This window comes from Camarhynchus parvulus, chromosome 2 (genome assembly GCF_901933205.1).
Source record: "Camarhynchus parvulus chromosome 2, STF_HiC, whole genome shotgun sequence".
Lineage (NCBI taxonomy): Eukaryota > Metazoa > Chordata > Aves > Passeriformes > Thraupidae > Camarhynchus > Camarhynchus parvulus.
Window position 1 is genome coordinate 150,747,407 of NC_044572.1, and position 15,846 is coordinate 150,763,252.

Genomic DNA, 15,846 nt, shown 5'->3' on the forward strand with positions numbered 1-15,846 from the left:
TCTTTCCCAGTGGATGCTCATGACCTTCCACTGTTCTTTTAGCTCAATAAAATTCTCTTGGATTACAGCCTCGGATGTCTCCTTTCCTTCACTGACATACACAGCCAGACTTTGCCTTTCTGGTGCATTCCAGACTTCCCTTGCTTGTTCCCAGGCCTGTATACACTAACGCAGGTCTATCCCTGTCTCTAATAGAAGGTGTGTATGGGTCTTGTTTTCACTTTGGCTGGACACCAGCTGCTCCAGACCCTCATCATCTTCCAGGGTCATCTACAGCTCTGCTTCAGCAGGCCCATATCTTCCATATCCTCAGGTTCCCAGAGTCGAACACACATCTGCAGCCTCTGAAGAACAGAGCAGGGGCTGGAATCTCCCCTCACCTGCTGCCCATGCTGTGGTGATGAGCCCAGGACAGGGAGGGGTTTTGGTCAGTGAGTGCCTGTGACCAGGGCATGTCCAATTCTTCATCCATCAACACCCCAAGTCCTCCTTGGGCATGCTCTCAATCAACTCATTACCTATCTATTATCCATTACTGAAATTGCTACATGTTTGAGGGGACAACACTGCCCAGCTCATTATTTAGGATGTAGAACAGAGTTGGCCCCATGGATCTGACTCCTGGGCTGCAGTACTGGGGATTCACCTCCATTTGCACTTTTGGACCACTGATCAGACACCTCTGGCCTCAGCCCCTCAGCCACTCTCAGGCCCCTCACTGCACTCTCAAGCAACCTGGACCTGCTCAGCTGCTCTCAGAGTGTAGAACGGGAAGGAGCACCAAAGGCTTCACAAAAGGGTTGTGTCCAAGAGCAGCCACAGCTCGCTCCTCATGCCCAGGCTGAGTCACTGACACAGAGCAGACACACAGCTCAGCCAAACACCATTTCCTCAAGAGAAACCCTCCAAGAGAATGGGCCTCAGCTCTGGGCACTTGCCACATCTCAAGGCCTCAAAGGCCTGGCTCGCCCCTCCCCTGTTGCTGCTCCCATTTCCATGAAGGGCAAATTCTTCCTGAAAAGTTTGATGGGGTTCCAACACTGGTGAATGACGGAAGAGCAACTGATATCATGTGCATGGACTTGAAAATGGACAGGCTGGTGTCACTCACAGTTTTGGTCAGCATCTCCATATCTGTGAGGAGAACAGGGATGAGTGGTGACCCACAGAGGCTCGTATTGGGACCATTATCACTTCCCATTTTGTCAGGCACAGGGAATTGAGTGTCCCCTCAGCAAGAATGGGAATGACATCAAGGTGAGCAGTGTGGCTGATTGTCTGGAGGGAAGGGATGGTGTCCAGAGAGCTCTTGACAGGCTGGGGCAGTGTGATTGTCATGCAGGTGAACAGGATGAAACGCAGCATCCTAAATCTGAATTGGAGTTATCTCAGTAATGGATGTTGGATGGCTAATGAGTCAATTAAGAGTATGCTCGAGGAGAAGGACTTGGGATGTTGGTGGATGAAGAATTGGACATGCCCTGACCATGTGAACACACCAAACAGACACTGCCACAGTGTGGGCAGCAGGTGAGCAGGGAATTCTGACCCTCTGCCCTGCTCTGCTCTGCTCTGGTGAGACTGGAGCTCTGTGCTCAGCTTTGGGGCCTCAAGGGTAAGAACCGGCTCGTGTGGATCTGTATCAGGGCTAAAGAGATAGTGAGGAACTGGAGCAACTGCTGTGTAGCCAATGTAAAAACATGTCCCAGGAGGGGCTTGTGTCACAGGCAGGGATAGATCTGCCTTGGAGTATCCAGGCAGAGGATCACTCAAGTGAAGGGTTTGTGGTATCCAAGGGAAGAGCAAACTGTGCCAGTGTGTGCCTGTGAAGGAAAAGGAGACATAACAACGCTGCAATGCAAGAGAATTTTATTGAGGCAAAAGAAGAGTGAGAGGTCATGAGTGGCAAGAGGAAGGGAGTGGTCTGAGGTGCAAGTAGGGCAACCATCAGCTGAGCTCCTTTGCTTGCTCAGCTGGTCAGAGCATCGAGGCCTTCCTGCTCCACAGTAGAAGCAACCTGATAGTGAAGGTTCCCAATGGTCTCTGGCTTGGGAGAAGGGATTTGCAGCAGAAGGAGCCGGACAGATCTGAGAGGGAGTGAGAGAAGAGCAGGAGGCAGATGGGCCATGTTTGCAGGCAGTGTGGGCTGGGCCCTTGGCTGCCGCCTTGCTTGGTGCCCTGAGAGCAAAAGCTGGAAGTGCTGAGCCAGTTGACAGCTTTGGCCCAGAGAGGCGCCTGCAGCACCTGGGGTGTGTTCCAAGGAGTGGGTGGTTGGTGTCAGGTGTGGTGCTGAGGGTCTTTAGCAGTTGTAGCCATAGCCCCTTCTGCCATAGCAGCCCAACCCGTAGCCATAGCCCAGCCCGTAGCCAAATCCACGGCCATAGCCAAGGCCGTAGCCAAAGCCACCAAAGCCACCAAAGCCCCCAGAGATGGGCTGTCCCTGGGCATTGAGCTCAGTGCCCAGAGCAGCTGAGGAGGTGGATCCGACGGCGGTGTTCTGGGGGAAGGAGGTCATGATGGGTCCTGGCAGGGTGACCAGCACAGGGGAAGGGTCGATGATGACGCGGGAATCCTGGCATTGCAGGGCACAGGGCTCGTTGCAGCTGTTGGCCAGCGGGGTGGGTCCGCAGGGACTGCAGCGGTCATAGCAGGCCATGGGTGTGGTGTGGAGGGTGCCTGGAAGAGAGAGGGGTGGGACAGGGCAGGGACACGGGGGTGCACGTGGGGTGAGGGAGTGTGGGGCTGTTGTGGGGCTGTGGGGCGGCGTGAGGGCTGCTGAGGCTGGGGCAGAGCATGCTGTAAGAGAGGGGCCAAGTGGGGGAGAAGCAGGAGGGTCAGGGGATTGAGGCTCACCTGGCTGTCAGCAGGAGCAGGAGGAGAAGGCTTGAGGAGAAGCGTGTGAGGGAGAGAGGCTCTGGACCGGCTTTTATGCAGGTCCTGGAGGGGCGGGACAGCCTTGTCCCATGGCCTTGGGGCATTTTGGAGGCAGCAGCTCTTGCCTGGCCCCGCCTGGTGAGTCATGACATGGGGACTATTTTTGTTCATAGAATTCTGCAGTGTCATGATTGGTTCTTGAGTCTGTGTCCATCTGACCTTGACATCAGCTTTGAAGTGAGAGATGGCATTTGGGTGGATTTGATTGTTCCATGTGTGTCACGAAGGGCTGAATAAACAACCAGAGCCCAGGAGAGTTGTGATAGCATCAGTGAGGTCATTTTCTGGCACTCGTGTGCTGTGGTTTGCAGGTGCCTTGTGAAGACTGGGGCTCTGTTCTGTGCCATTGGATGTCCATCAGTCACTGTGTTTCACCCAGGAATGCTGAGGGAGCTACGGATGTCCTGGGGAGGTCACTCTGCAATAACATGGAAATATTATTGTGAATTGGGAGTGTTCCTACAGATTAAAGAGATCTCACGGCCTTGTGCCTCGAACTGAATCAAGAGAGAACATCTGGAAAAGTAGAGGCTGGTCTGGTTGAACTTGTTCTGGTGTCATGGTCCATTTGGACTTCTCATCTTTACTTGACATTGTACTCTGTCATTTAAAGCACATTCCCTGACCTCATTAAGAAATCCATTAAACAACTCAGCTTGATCCCTTTTTTCCCAGGCTGGCCTGTGATGTCTTTGCCTTTAATCTGCATTCATCCCATAAGTTTTCATATCTCATATCCTTTTAGTCTTAATAATCTGTTCCTGCTAGCAAAACCTAGTAATTACTAATGGTTGGTCAGCACAGTCGTCTTCCCTCCTATGTCATGGTGTGGGCATTCCTTTGTGGAATTCTGCAGCTCCATGTCCTTCTTTTGAGGCTGTATCCACCTGACCTTGGTGGCAGATTTTAAGTGTCTTAGAGGTTAAGGGCAGGTGTTGATGCTGTGTGTCATGGTGGACTGAAGACATGTCAAATCCTTGGAGAGATGGGGTGTCATCAGTGAGGTCACCCCATGGCACTGGTGTGTCCCGGTTTTGGGGTGCATTGTTGTCACAGGCATATGTCTGAAAAATCCTTTTGCTAGGATATTTTCTCCTGAGAAGCTGGGAAGCTTCAGCTTCTCCATGTTTTGCTACTTTGGAATGTGATTTGGAGAATTGTTTGCCCAGCATGTGATGTGTTTTTAATTAATGGCCAATCACAGGTCCAGCTGTGTCGGGACTCTGGTCAGTCACAAGATCTTATTATTCATTCCTTTATAGCTTTCTGAGGTCTTCTTTTTCTCTTTCTTTAGTATAGTCTAATAAATATTTTTCTTTTAATATAATATATATCATAAAATAATACATCAGCCTTCTGAAGCATGGAGTCAAGATTCTTATCTCTTCCCTCATCCTGGGGACCCTTAAACAGTGCAACACATTGTGAAGTGGGGCCCCGAGTCATCACAGCTCTGTCAGGATTGTCTGGCTTTGCAGGAGCACTGCTTGTGAGGAAATGCCCTTTCTCTCCATCCCCACTATGTTGCCAACATTCAGAGCCTGTCTGTATTTCCAGCCTTTCCTGCTGGAGATGGGAAATCAATCCCTCTGATTTAGGATGGCCTCCCATGCTCCCCAAAGTCCTGAGTTGGTTCATCCACAGCGCTCGTCGCGGCTGTGACCAGCAAGGTCACACTGTGGGGTCTGAGTGCTAGACTGTGCCTGACCCATGGAAAGGAAAAATGCTGCAGGATAAGGAGAATGGGACACATGAGGAGCAAAGTTCCCCATCCTTTGATTAATCCACCCTTGGAATCCATGTGCCTGAGCTTTGGAAAGTTTGAGGGAGTGGACTGTCCTGTTTCACACCACTGGTAGAGATCCCTGGTGGAACAAGAACGTGGACATGGTTGACCAAGAGTGCTGCAGGGACACCATGACACTGACAGGACTGGGGTATCCTCAAAACGAGGACAAGGTGAGAAAACTGGGAATTCTTTCAGGCAGTAGACAAGAATGCAAACAGGAGATGTCATCAATATGCTGTGGTATGACCTTACTTACGACACACCAATTACCCTAAGATTCAGCTGAGTATTTTACATGTCCTAACACACACCATAAACAACGAGATAATGGTCATCAATTCCTGCAATTAAGATGTTCTGCCAAGGTCAGATGGACACAGACCCAAGGGAAGAACACAGAATTGCAGAACTGCAACACTCCCCACCTCATGAGTCACGAGGCTGGGACAGCCAAGAGCTGCTGCCTACAAAAATGCCCCAAGGCCATGGGACAAGGCTGTCCCACCCATCCAGGACCAGCATAAAAGCCGGCGCAGAGTCTCTCTCCCTCACACACTTCTCCTCAAGCCTTCTCCTCCTGCTCCTGCAGACAACCAGGTGAGCCTCAATCCCCTCACCCTCTTACTCCTGCACCCCTGGCCCCTCTCTTCCAGCACACTCTACCCCAGCCTCAGCAGCCCTCACGCCTCCCCAGAGCCCCAAAACAACCTCCAAACTCCAGGCACTCACCCATACCACCCATCACAATCCCCAAACCTCCATGACCCTGCCTCACCCTATCTGTCTTCCAGGCACCCTCCACACCACACCCATGGCCTGCTACGACCGCTGCAGTCCCTGCGGACCCACCCCGCTGGCCAACAGCTGCAACGAGCCCTGTGCCCTGCAATGCCAGGATTCCCGTGTCATCATCAACCCTTCCCCTGTGCTGGTCACCCTGCCAGGACCCATCATGACCTCCTTCCCCCAGAACACCGCCGTTGGATCCACCTCCTCGGCTGCCGTGGGCACTGAGCTCAATGCCCAGGGACAGCCCATCTCTGGTGGCTTTGGTGGCTTTGGTGGCTTTGGCTATGGCCTTGGCTATGGCCGTGGTTTTGGCTATGGCCGTGGATTTGGCTATGGCTGTGGATTTGGCTATGGGCAGGGCTATGGCTACGGCCTGGGCTGCTATGGCAGAAGGGGCTACGGCTGCAACTGGTAAGGGTCCTCGGCTCCACTCCTGACACCACCAGCTCAGGCCTCTGGCAACAGCTCCTGCAAGCAAAGCACCTCAGCTGATGGTTGTCCTACCTGCACCTCACACTGGATCCCGTCTTCTCCTTTCTCCTGTCTCTACATTCTTGTGCCTCAATAAAATTTTCCTGCATCAAAACCTGATATGCCTCCTGTTCTTCTGTCATTCCAGTGGTCTCACATCCTTACCAAGCACATTCTACTCCTCAGCAGGCCATTGGGCTATGTGCAACAACACCTTCCCTCAAAAATATGTAAATACAACTAATAAAAAAAAAAAAAACGTCTGGCATAGGAAGCACAGGAGGAGACACATTCCAGACCATGACACAAACCTGTCACCTGATAGACCAAAGCCTTGGACACATCCATGCTCTCCTGGCTACAGCTCTGGTCAAGTCACTCTCTATCAGTATACGCTTGGCAAACTCTCTTCCCCGCCAGGACTCTTGAAACCTTCCAGCAATAAGAGTCCCAAAATCCTCCGCTTGGGCAGGAAATCTGGAGTGCAAGAGCTTCAGCTTCCCGGTTCCAGCAACACCAACATGAGCAGGATTCCCAGCACCATGGACAGTTCAGTATTGGATCTACCATTTTAACTCTATGACCATGCTCAAAACAAGAACTTCTTGCCTTCTTTAGCAATTGCATTTCATCTCTTTTCCCTTTGCCCTTGCCCTCTTCTCCTGCACGTGTGCACTGCTGAGAACAGTCAGGCTCCCTCACCTTCATCCTCTGCCATCAGGAATTTGCACACACCGATGACACTCCCGTGTCCACCCTCATCCCCTGCCAGTCCCAGCTCTCCCAGTTTCCCATCCAGGAATGATCCACCCTTTTGGAATCTCAGTGGTTCTGAACCGGTCGCTATACACTAGCTCACTAAGCTGACTTCATTTTCACACTGGGGAGACTCGAATTGCAAGCAACACCTCACATGGGACCTCACCAGTGCTCAGAAGAAACCAAGAGTCTCCTCCACATTCTCTCCCTGCCTCATCACATAAATTCTCCCTTGTCCCCATCTGGAGACTGGGGATGCCTTTTCCCACAATGATACAGGGACACCTCCTGCCCCATTTCTTCTAACTCAGAACCACAAAGGCGTTTTCAGAGAAGAGCACAATTGCTCCAAGTGACACCCAGATATTTCTTCCTACCTGGCATGACTCCTCCCATGAAAAAGCGCTTGTCAGCTGCCCTTGCTGAAGTCCAGCAGATGTCCAGAACCCAGCAAGTTTTCAGTGTTGTACCGGGGGTCAGCACTGGGGACATGCTGTCATCTGGACTTTGGGACACTGACCACAAGCCACTGGCCCCAGCCCTTCACACTTTTCTGAGCCCGCTACCCTGGGCACTGGGGGCACCTGGGCTCGCCCGGGTTGTTGAGGATCATGCAATGCTTGTCTCCAACAACCCTGGTCAACCGCCAGATCCTCTTTCTGACAATCACAAGTGGCCTCAGCCTTTGGCACTCAGCCCAAGGGATGACCAAAAATATCAAAACCTCTCAGGCTAGACTATCACCCAAGCACCCACTGAGCGTGTCCAAATTGAAAGTTGAGGTCTGAGGTCAGCATTTGCCAAGCGGGATAAATGCGTGGAGGGATGGAAGGCAAGGGAAGGTGCAACACCTCCTCCTTGGCACACCTGCCAATCCCAGACCAGCCAATCAGAACAGTCAGAAATTTGGGGTAATTTTTCCAAAGACACCCACAAAACGCAGCACACGAGGGCTGTGCGATGACCACAGTGATGACACCCCACTTCTCCAAAGTTTGGGTCATGTCTTCAGCCCTCTCTGACAACAAATCACCAACAGAAAAATTTGACCTCTTCATAGTCGCAATTAAAAGTTACTGCCACAGATGGACAGGGCCTCAGGAGCAGGATATGGAATTGCACAATTCCACAAAGACACGCACCCACCTGGTCAGGGAAGGACAGAGGAGCTCACTGATGCTCCATTAGTAATTATTTCCTTACAGGAACACAATGTTAACAAATACAGCTCATGAGTTACGTAACTTGTGGCCTGAATGCGGAATAAGCTAACTGATGTCACAGCCAACCTGGGAAAAAAGGGATCAAGCCCAGTTTGTTGTTTCCTTAGTAGATTCCTTAACAAGGTCAAGGAATACAGTTTAAATGGCAGAGAACGTTGTCATGTGAATTGGAGAAATCCAAATAGATCATAATAGTGGAATATGTTCAGCCTGAACAGCCTCTCAGTTAAAATGTCCTCTCTCTTGATCCCATTCAAGACACAAGGCCATGAGTTCCCTTTCATCTGTCATGAAAGGCTTGCAGGCAGTGGGTTCTTGCTAAGCTGTTACAGAGTGACCGCCCCAGGACATCAGCAGCTCCCTCAGCATTCCTGGGTGCAACACAATGACTGATGGATATGCAGTGTCATGGAACAGAGTCCCAGTCTTCATAAGGCACCCGCACACCACAGCACAAAACGCCACAAAATGACATCACGGATGACATTGTCGATCTTCAGGGCTTGGGTTGTTCATTCATACCTCCCTGACACACATGGAATCAAATCTGCCTAAATGCCAATTTATTAAAGCTACCGCCAAGGTCAGGGGGACACAGCATCAAGGGCAGGACATGGAATTGCAGAATGGCATGAAGGAAAACAATCCCCACCTCATGACTCACCAGGCTGGGCCAGGCAAGAGCTGCTGCCTCCAAAATGCCCCAAGGCCATGGGACAAGGCTGTCCCGCCCCTCCAGGACCAGCATAAAAGCCGGCCCAGAGCCTCTCTCCCTCACACACTTCTCCTCACACCTCCTGCTTCTTCCCGGAACCAGGTGAACCTCCAAACCCTGACCCTCCTGCCCCTCCACCCCATGGCTCTCTTTTCCAGCACCCTGAGCCCCAGCCTCAGCAGCCCTCACACCTTCCCACAGCCCCACAACAGCCTCCATGCTCCCTCACCCTCCTGCATCACTGCCCCTCACACCCCCTCACCGCTTCCCTGCTTCAACCCCCTTTCTCTTCCAGGCACCCTCCACACCACACCCATGGCCTGCTACGACCGCTGCAGTCCCTGTGGACCCACCCCGCTGGCCAACAGCTGCAACGAGCCCTGTGCCCTGCAATGCCAGAATTCCAGTGTCATCATCAACCCTTCCCCTGTGCTGGTCACCCTGCCAGGACCCATCATGACCTCCTTCCCCCAGAACACCGCCGTCGGATCCACCTCCTCGGCTGCCGTGGGCACTGAGCTCAATGCCCAGGGACAGCCCATCTCTGGTGGCTTTGGTGGCTTTGGTGGCTTTGGCTACGGCCTTGGCTATGGCCGTGGGTTTGGCTATGGCCGTGGATTTGGCTATGGCTGTGGATTTGGCTACGGGCAGAGCTATGGCTATGGCCTGGGCTGCTATGGCAGAAGGGGCTATGGCTACAACTGGTAAGGGTCCTTGGCTCCACTCCTGACACCACCAGCTCAGGCCTCTGGCAACAGCTCCTGCAAGCAAAGCACCTCAGCTGATGGTTGTCCTACCTGCACCTCACACTGGATCCCGTCTTCTCCTTTCTCCTGTCTCTACATTCTTATGCCTCAATAAAATTTTCCTGCATCAAAACCTGATATGCCTCCTGTTCTTCTGTCATTCCAGTGGTCTCACATCCTTACCAAGCACATTCCACTCCTCAGCAGGCCATTGGGCTATGTGCAACAACACCTTCCCTCAAAAATATGTAAATACAACTAATAAAAAAAAGTCTGGCATAGGAAGCACAGGAGGAGACACATTCCAGACCATGACACAAACCTGTCACCTGATAGACCAAAGCCTTGGACACATCCATGCTCTCCTGGCTACAGCTCTGGTCAAGTCACTCTCTATCAGTATACGCTTGGCAAACTCTCTTCCCTGCCAGGACTCTTGAAACCTTCCAGCAATAAGAGTCCCAAAATCCTCCGCTTGGGCAGGAAATCTGGAGTGCAAGAGCTTCAACTTCCCTGTTCCAGCCACACCAACATGAGCAGGATTCCCAGCACCATGGACAGTTCTGTATTGGATCTGCCAGGGCCAACAGTCCAACAACTTTTCCACTCTATGACCATCCTCAAAACAAGAACTTCTTGCCTTCTTTAGCAATTGCATTTCATCTCTTTTCCCTTTGCCCTTGCCCTCTTGTCCTGCGTGTGGCCACTGCTGAGAACAGTCAGGCTCCCTCACCTTCATCCTCTGCCATCAGGAATTTGCACACACCGATGACACCCCCATGTCCACCCTCATCCCCTGTAACTCCCAGCTCTCCCAGTTTCCCATCCAGGAATGATCCACCCTTTTGGAATCTCAGTGGTTCTGAACTGGTCACTATTCACTAACTCACTAAGCTGACTTCATTTTCACACTGGGGAGACTAGAATTGCAAGCAACACCTCACATGGGACCTCACCAGTGCTCAGAAGAAACCAAGAGTCTCCTCCACATTCTCTCCCTGCCTCATCACATAAACTCTCCCTTGTCCCCATCTGGAGACTGGGGATGCCTTTTCCCACAATGATACAGGGACACCTCCTGCCCCATTTTTTCTAACTCAGAACCACAAAGGCTTTTTCAGAGAAGAGCACAATTGCTCCAAGTGACACCCAGATATTTCTTCCTACCTGGCATGACTCCTCCCATGAAAAAGCGCTTGTCAGCTGCCCTTGCTGAAGTCCAGCAGATGTCCAGAACCCAGCAAGTTTTCAGTGTTGTACCGGGGGTCAGCATGGGGACATGCTGTCATCTGGACTTTGGGACACTGACCACAAGCCACTGGCCCCAGCCCTTCACACTTTTCTGAGCCCGCTACCCTGGGCACTGGGGGCACCTGGGCTCACCTGGGTTGTTGAGGACCACGCAATGCTTGTCTCCAGCAACCCTGGTCGACCTCCAAATCCTCTTTCTGACAATCACAAGTGGCCTCAGCCTTTGGCACTCAGCCCAAGGGATGACCAAAAGTATCAAAACCTCTCAGGCTAGACTATCACCCAAGCACCCACTGAGCGTGTCCAAATTGAAAGTTGAGGTCTGAGGTCAGCATTTGCCAAGCGGGATAAATGCATGGAGGGATGGAAGGCAAGGGAAGGTGCAACACCTCCTCCTTGGCACACCTGCCAATCCCAGACCAGCCAATCAGAACAGTCAGAAATTTGGGGTAATTTTTCAGAAGATGCCCATGAAACACAGCACACACGGGCTGTGTGGTGACCACAGTGATGACACCTCACCACTCCAAAGTTTGGGTCATGTCTTCAGCCCTCTCTGACAACAAACCACCAACAGAAAAATTTGACCTCTTCATAGTCGCAATTAAAAGTTACTGCCACAGATGGACAGGGCCTCAGGAGCAGGATATGGAATTGCACAATTCCACAAAGACACGCACCCACCTGGTCAGGGAAGGACAGAGGAGCTCACTGATGCTCCATTAGTAATTATTTGCTTACAGGAACACAATGTTAACAATTACAGATCATGAGTTACGAAACTTGTGGCCTGAATGCGGAATAAGCTAATTGATGTCACAGCCAACCTGGGAAAAAAGGGATCAAGCCCAGTTTGTTGTTTCCTTAGTAGATTCCTTAACAAGGTCAAGGAATACAGTTTAAATGGCAGAGAACGTTGTCATGTGAATTGGAGAAATCCAAATAGATCATAATAGTGGAATATGTTCAGCCTGAACAGCCTCTCAGTTAAAAAGTCCTCTCTCTTGATCCCATTCAAGACACAAGGCCATGAGTTCTCTTTCATCTGTCATGAAAGGCTTGCAGGCAGTGGGTTCTTGCTAAGCTGTTACAGAGTGACCGCCCCAGGACATCAGCAGCTCCCTCAGCATTCCTGGGTGCAACACAATGACTGATGGATATGCAGTGTCATGGAACAGAGTCCCAGTCTTCATAAGGCACCCGCACACCACAGCACAAAACGCCACAAAATGACATCACTGATGACATTGTCTATCTTCAGGGCTTGGGTTGTTCATTCACACCTCCCTGACACACATGGAATCAAATCTGCCTAAATGCCAATTTATTAAAGCTACCGCCAAGGTCAGGGGGACACAGCATCAAGGGCAGGACATGGAATTGCAGAATGGCATGAAGGAAAACAATCCCCACCTCATGACTCACCAGGCTGGGCCAGCCAAGAGCGCCTGCCTCCAAAATGCCCCAAGGCCATGGCACAAGGCTGTCCCGCCCCTCCAGGACCAGCATAAAAGCCGGCCCAGAGCCTCTCTCCCTCACACACTTCTCCTCACACCTCCTGCTTCTTCCCGGAACCAGGTGAACCTCCAAACCCTGACCCTCCTGCCCCTCCACCCCATGGCTCTCTTTTCCAGCACCCTGAGCCCCAGCCTCAGCAGCCCTCACACCTTCCCACAGCCCCACAACAGCCTCCATGCTCCCTCACCCTCCTGCATCACTGCCCCTCACACCCCCTCACCGCTTCCCTGCTTCAACCCCCTTTCTCTTCCAGGCACCCTCCACACCACACCCATGGCCTGCTACGACCGCTGCAGTCCCTGTGGACCCACCCCGCTGGCCAACAGCTGCAACGAGCCCTGTGCCCTGCAATGCCAGAATTCCAGTGTCATCATCAACCCTTCCCCTGTGCTGGTCACCCTGCCAGGACCCATCATGACCTCCTTCCCCCAGAACACCGCGTCGGATCCACCTCCTCGGCTGCCGTGGGCACTGAGCTCAATGCCCAGGGACAGCCCATCTCTGGTGGCTTTGGTGGCTTTGGTGGCTTTGGCTACGGCCTTGGCTATGGCCGTGGGTTTGGCTATGGCCGTGGATTTGGCTATGGCTGTGGATTTGGCTACGGGCAGAGCTATGGCTATGGCCTGGGCTGCTATGGCAGAAGGGGCTATGGCTACAACTGGTAAGGGTCCTTGGCTCCACTCCTGACACCACCAGCTCAGGCCTCTGGCAACAGCTCCTGCAAGCAAAGCACCTCAGCTGATGGTTGTCCTACCTGCACCTCACACTGGATCCCGTCTTCTCCTTTCTCCTGTCTCTACATTCTTATGCCTCAATAAAATTTTTCCTGCATCAAAACCTGATATGCCTCCTGTTCTTCTGTCATTCCAGTGGTCTCACATCCTTACCAAGCACATTCCACTCCTCAGCAGGCCATTGGGCTATGTGCAACAACACCTTCCCTCAAAAATATGTAAATACAACTAATAAAAAAAAAAAAAAAAAGTCTGGCATAGGAAGCACAGGAGGAGACACATTCCAGACCATGACACAAACCTGTCACCTGATAGACCAAAGCCTTGGACACATCCATGCTCTCCTGGCTACAGCTCTGGTCAAGTCACTCTCTATCAGTATACGCTTGGCAAACTCTCTTCCCTGCCAGGACTCTTGAAACCTTCCAGCAATAAGAGTCCCAAAATCCTCCGCTTGGGCAGGAAATCTGGAGTGCAAGAGCTTCAACTTCCCTGTTCCAGCCACACCAACATGAGCAGGATTCCCAGCACCATGGACAGTTCTGTATTGGATCTGCCAGGGCCAACAGTCCAACAACTTTTCCACTCTATGACCATCCTCAAAACAAGAACTTCTTGCCTTCTTTAGCAATTGCATTTCATCTCTTTTCCCTTTGCCCTTTCCCTCTTGTCCTGCGTGTGGTCACTGCTGAGAACAGTCAGGCTCCCTCACCTTCATCCTCTGCCATCAGGAATTTGCACACACTGATGACACCCCCATGTCCACCCTCATCCCCTGTAACTCCCAGCTCTCCCAGTTTCCCATCCAGGAATGATCCACCATTTTGGAATCTCAGTGGTTCTGAACTGGTCACTATTCACTAACTCACTAAGCTGACTTCATTTTCACACTGGGGAGACTAGAATTGCAAGCAACACCTCACATGGGACCTCACCAGTGCTCAGAAGAAACCAAGAGTCTCCTCCACATTCTCTCCCTGCCTCATCACATAAATTCTCCCTTGTCCCCATCTGGAGACTGGGGATGCCTTTTCCCACAATGATACAGGGACGCCTCCTGCCCCATTTTTTCTAACTCAGAACCACAAAGGCTTTTTCAGAGAAGAGCACAATTGCTCCAAGTGACACCCAGATATTTCTTCCTACCTGGCATGACTCCTCCCATGAAAAAGCGCTTGTCAGCTGCCCTTGCTGAAGTCCAGCAGATGTCCAGAACCCAGCAAGTTTTCAGTGTTGTACCGGGGGTCAGCATGGGGACATGCTGTCATCTGGACTTTGGGACACTGACCACAAGCCACTGGCCCCAGCCCTTCACACTTTTCTGAGCCCGCTACCCTGGGCACTGGCAGCACCTGGACTCGCCTGGGTTGTTGAGGATCATGCAATGCTTGTCTCCAACAACCCTGGTCAACCTGCAAATCCTCTTTCTGACAATCACAAGTGGCCTCAGCCTTTGGCACTCAGCCCAAGGGATGACCAAAAGTATCAAAACCTCTCAGGCTAGACTATCACCCAAGCACCCACTGAGCGTGTCCAAATTGAAAGTTGAGGTCTGAGGTCAGCATTTGCCAAGTGCGATAAATGCATGGAGGGATGGAAGGCAAGGGAAGGTGCAACACCTCCTCCTTGGCACACCTGCCAATCCCAGACCAGCCAATCAGAACAGTCAGAAATTTGGGGTAATTTTTCAGAAGATGCCCATGAAACACAGCACACACGGGCTGTGTGGTGACCACAGTGATGACACCTCACCACTCCAAAGTTTGGGTCATGTCTTCAGCCCTCTCTGACAACAAACCACCAACAGAAAAATTTGACCTCTTCATAGTCGCAATTAAAAGTTACTGCCACAGATGGACAGGGCCTCAGGAGCAGGATATGGAATTGCACAATTCCACAAAGACACGCACCCACCTGGTCAGGGAAGGACAGAGGAGCTCACTGATGCTCCATTAGTAATTATTTGCTTACAGGAACACAATGTTAACAATTACAGATCATGAGTTACGAAACTTGTGGCCTGAATGCGGAATAAGCTAATTGATGTCACAGCCAACCTGGGAAAAAAGGGATCAAGCCCAGTTTGTTGTTTCCTTAGCAGATTCCTTAACAAGGTCAAGGAATAGATTTTAAATGGCAGAGAACGTCATGTGAATTGGAGAAATCCAAATAGATCATAATAGTGGAATATGTTCAGCCTGAACAGCCTCTCAGTTAAAAAGTCCTCTCTCTTGATCCCATTCAAGACACAAGGCCATGAGTTCTCTTTCATCTGTCATGAAAGGCTTGCAGGCAGTGGGTTCTTGCTAAGCTGTTACAGAGTGACCGCCCCAGGACATCAGCAGCTCCCTCAGCATTCCTGGGTGCAACTCAATGACTGATGGATATGCAGTGTCATGGAACAGAGTCCCAGTCTTCACAAGGCACCCGCAAACCACAGCACAAAACGCCACAAAATGACATCACTGATGACATTGTCTATCTTCAGGGCTTGGGTTGTTCATTCACACCTCCCTGACACACATGGAATCAAATCTGCCTAAATGCCAATTTATTAAAGCTACCGCCAAGGTCAGGGGGACACAGCATCAAGGGCAGGACATGGAATTGCAGAATGGCATGAAGGAAAACAATCCTGACCTCATGACTCACCAGGCTGGGCCAGCCAAGAGCGCCTGCCTCCAAAATGCCCCAAGGCCATGGCACAAGGCTGTCCCGCCCCTCCAGGACCTGCATAAAAGCCGGGCCAGAGCCTCTCTCCCTCAGACACTTCTCCTGACACCTCCTGCTCCTGCAGACTACAAGGTGAGTCTCAAGCCCCTGACCCTCCTGCCCCTGCACCCCTGGGCTCTCTCTGGCAGCACCCTCAGCCCCAACCTCAGCAGCCCTCACACCTCCCCACAGCCCCACAACAGCC

General features: G+C 51.6%; 3 protein-coding genes and 1 pseudogene across 3 annotated transcripts; 3 read left to right on the forward strand and 1 right to left on the reverse strand.

Moving 5' to 3' along the window:
* Positions 1-2,299: 2,299 nt before the first annotated feature.
* Positions 2,300-2,656, reverse strand: LOC115900988 (feather beta keratin-like). The gene has a single exon (XM_030943238.1). It carries the CDS (start codon positions 2,654-2,656, stop codon positions 2,300-2,302), a length of 357 nt encoding a protein of 118 aa, XP_030799098.1.
* A 2,878-nt stretch (positions 2,657-5,534) lies between these two features.
* LOC115912934 (feather beta keratin-like) lies at positions 5,535-5,927 on the forward strand. The gene has a single exon (XM_030964745.1). It carries the CDS (start codon positions 5,535-5,537, stop codon positions 5,925-5,927), a length of 393 nt encoding a protein of 130 aa, XP_030820605.1.
* Positions 5,928-8,995: 3,068 nt separating this feature from the next.
* LOC115912943 (feather beta keratin-like) lies at positions 8,996-9,388 on the forward strand. Its single transcript, XM_030964757.1, has one exon. The coding sequence runs from the start codon at positions 8,996-8,998 to the stop codon at positions 9,386-9,388; it is 393 nt and encodes a 130-aa protein (XP_030820617.1).
* Positions 9,389-12,468: 3,080 nt separating this feature from the next.
* LOC115912952 lies at positions 12,469-12,860 on the forward strand (annotated as a pseudogene).
* Positions 12,861-15,846: the final 2,986 nt, after the last annotated feature.

What these genes read in the sequence shown, in the direction of transcription:
- LOC115912943 (XM_030964757.1), top strand. Translation starts at nt 8,996, where the DNA reads ATGGCCTGCTACGACCGCTGCAGTCCCTGTGGACCCACCCCGCTGGCC.
- LOC115912934 (XM_030964745.1), top strand. Translation starts at nt 5,535, where the DNA reads ATGGCCTGCTACGACCGCTGCAGTCCCTGCGGACCCACCCCGCTGGCC.
- LOC115900988 (XM_030943238.1), bottom strand. Translation starts at nt 2,656, where the DNA reads ATGGCCTGCTATGACCGCTGCAGTCCCTGCGGACCCACCCCGCTGGCC.